The following is a 2,422-nucleotide window of genomic DNA, read 5'->3' on the forward strand; positions in this document are numbered from 1 at the left end:
GCTGCGGGGCGCGGGGGGGACCGCTAGGGGGGCTCCGGGGGTGGAGAAGCCGGCTTCGTGCCCCTAATGCGGTGCAGCTGCCACCGCTTTGAAGCGGGGCCGTGGAAACATCCCGGGGGTCATGCCAGAGCGGGCCGGGCTGGGGCGGATTTTCTGTCTTTAAAAAACAAACAAGAACTAACCCGACGGCGGGGGGGGCAGCAGCGGAGCGGCCGGGCGGGGGGGGGGGCGGGAGAGCCGAGTCGCGGCCGTCCCTCGCCCGTCTCATTCCCGCCCCCCCCCCTTTTCTTTTTTTGTGCTGGTTCTGGTTAAACGTTATTTGCACTTTTGTTGGAAAAGTGGCCCCTAGTGTGCAATTATGTCAAATTTCTTTGAGTTTTACAATTTAATGGAGAACAGTAACTCTTTTATTGATCCTAGACGGGGCCGGCTCCTCTTCCCCCGCTCTTCCCCTCCGCCGCCCGCTTTCCCCTCCCTCCCTCCCCCCTCCCCCGCCCCAGCCCCACGAAATGCCACTCCGGCTATTCTCCTGCTCCCACCACTTTTCCAAAACAAACAGCGGGAGCCGCAGCCGCCTCTCGCCTCGCTCGGATGCGGGAGGACCCCGCCGCGCCCGCTGCCCCCCGACGGCACGGGCCGGGACCCCGCATGGAGCGGCCGCCGGGAGCCCCGCCGCCCCGCTGAGCCCCGCGGCGGCCCGGGGGGGCCCCGGCCCGGGGGAGGGGGGCATGGCGCTGAGCTCCCGGGCTCACGCCTTCTCGGTGGAAGCCCTGGTGGGGCGCTCGGCCAAGAGGAAGGTGCCCGACGGGCGAGACGACGAGGCCGGGGCCGGCTGCAGGCAGAGCCGCAGAGCCCCGGAGCCGGGTTGGTAGCGGCGGGGCCGTCGGGGGGCCGGGGTGGGGGGGGGGGGTGAGGGGTGGGCAGGCTCGGCAGCCGGCCCGGCGCCCCCTCCGCTTTGTGTTCCCCCTGCAGAGAAGCGGCCCAAGGCCGGCGCCGAGAGCCGGGAGGCGAGGGACGAGGTGCAGGTGGAGCTGCAGGGCTCCGAGCTCTGGAGGAGGTTTCACGAGATCGGCACCGAGATGATCATCACCAAGGCCGGCAGGTAGCGGCGGGGCCGCCCCACGGGGCCCCCCCTGCGCCCTCACCCCTCTCATTCCCTGCTCTGCTTCGCCTTCCTTGGGGCTTTCCCCCTTTTATTCTTGCTCCTTTCGTTCGATATTTTTCGTTCGGTATTTTTCGTTCGATGTATTCCTCCCCCCCGGTCCTCGTTTAATTTTTCACCCCCTTGTCGCCGTTTTAAACGTGTGCCTCCCCCCGTCCACCCCCCCCTCCGGTGACTGCCTCCCCGTCCCCGCAGGAGGATGTTCCCGTCGGTCCGGGTGAAGGTGAAGGGGCTGCAGCCGCTGCAGCAGTACTACATCGCCATCGACGTGGTGCCCGTGGACTCCAAGCGCTACAGGTACGGGCGGGCACCGACGGGGCGGCCACAGGGGGGTGCGCGGCAGGGCTGCGGGGCCTGACGGCGGCCCGGCGGCCCAGGTACGTGTACCACAGCTCGCAGTGGATGGTGGCGGGGAACACGGACCACTCGTGCATCACGCCGCGGCTCTACATCCACCCCGACTCGCCCTGCTCGGGGGAGACGTGGATGAGGCAGATCGTCAGCTTCGACCGGGTGAAGCTCACCAACAACGAGCTGGACGACAAGGGGCACGTAGGTGCGGGGCAGGGCGCGGCGGCCTCATCCTGCCGGGGCCGTCGGGGCTGAGCGCGCCCTCCCTGCCGCACAGATCATCCTGCAGTCCATGCACAAGTACAAGCCCCGCGTGCACGTTATCGCCCAGGACTCCCGCTTCGACCTGGCACAGATCCAGTCGCTGCCGGCCGAGGGGGTGCACACCTTCTCCTTCCAGGAGACCGAGTTCACCACGGTGACGGCTTACCAGAACCAGCAGGTACCGACGGACGCCCCGACGGGCACGGCGTACGGGCCTCTCCCCCACCCCCCCCCCCCCCCCAACACCCCAACGAACGGCTCCTCTCGTTCCCCTTCCCCCGCAGATCACGAAGCTGAAGATCGACAGGAACCCCTTCGCCAAGGGCTTTCGGGACCCCGGCAGGAACAGGTAACGCTCGCCGCCCGCCCCGTCGCGGTCCCGGCCCCGCCGCGGCGCTCAGCCCCGTGTCTACCGCAGGGGAGTTCTGGACGGGCTCCTGGAGCCCTACCCGTGGCGGCCACCCCTCGCCCTGGACTTCAAGGCTTTCGGCGCCGACAGCCACGGTGAGTCCCGGGGCTCCCGACACCCTCCGAAGGCCCCCGACGGCCGCAGGCTCCGGGCGATGCTCAGGGAGCGCCCGTGGGAAGCGGCCGCGGGGAAGGGTGGGGACAAAGAGGGGACTTGGGGGAACTCCGGCAGTCTCT

At 69.0% G+C, this 2,422-nt stretch overlaps 1 protein-coding gene across 1 annotated transcript in view; it reads left to right on the forward strand.

Annotated features, from left to right (window-relative positions):
* The first annotated feature begins 296 nt into the window (after positions 1-296).
* TBX22 (T-box transcription factor 22) overlaps positions 297-2,422 on the forward strand; it is a 6,251-nt gene continuing 4,125 nt past the window's right edge. The window contains exons 1-7 of the mRNA XM_035326442.1: positions 297-864; positions 973-1,102; positions 1,358-1,459; positions 1,540-1,714; positions 1,791-1,955; positions 2,062-2,126; positions 2,196-2,281. Of these exons, the coding sequence (XP_035182333.1) occupies positions 510-864; positions 973-1,102; positions 1,358-1,459; positions 1,540-1,714; positions 1,791-1,955; positions 2,062-2,126; positions 2,196-2,281 (1,078 nt within the window). The 5' untranslated portion in view covers positions 297-509. The remainder of the gene's footprint in view (positions 865-972; positions 1,103-1,357; positions 1,460-1,539; positions 1,715-1,790; positions 1,956-2,061; positions 2,127-2,195; positions 2,282-2,422) is intronic.

This window comes from Oxyura jamaicensis, chromosome 4 (assembly GCF_011077185.1).
Source record: "Oxyura jamaicensis isolate SHBP4307 breed ruddy duck chromosome 4, BPBGC_Ojam_1.0, whole genome shotgun sequence".
NCBI classification, from domain to species: Eukaryota; Metazoa; Chordata; class Aves; order Anseriformes; family Anatidae; genus Oxyura; species Oxyura jamaicensis.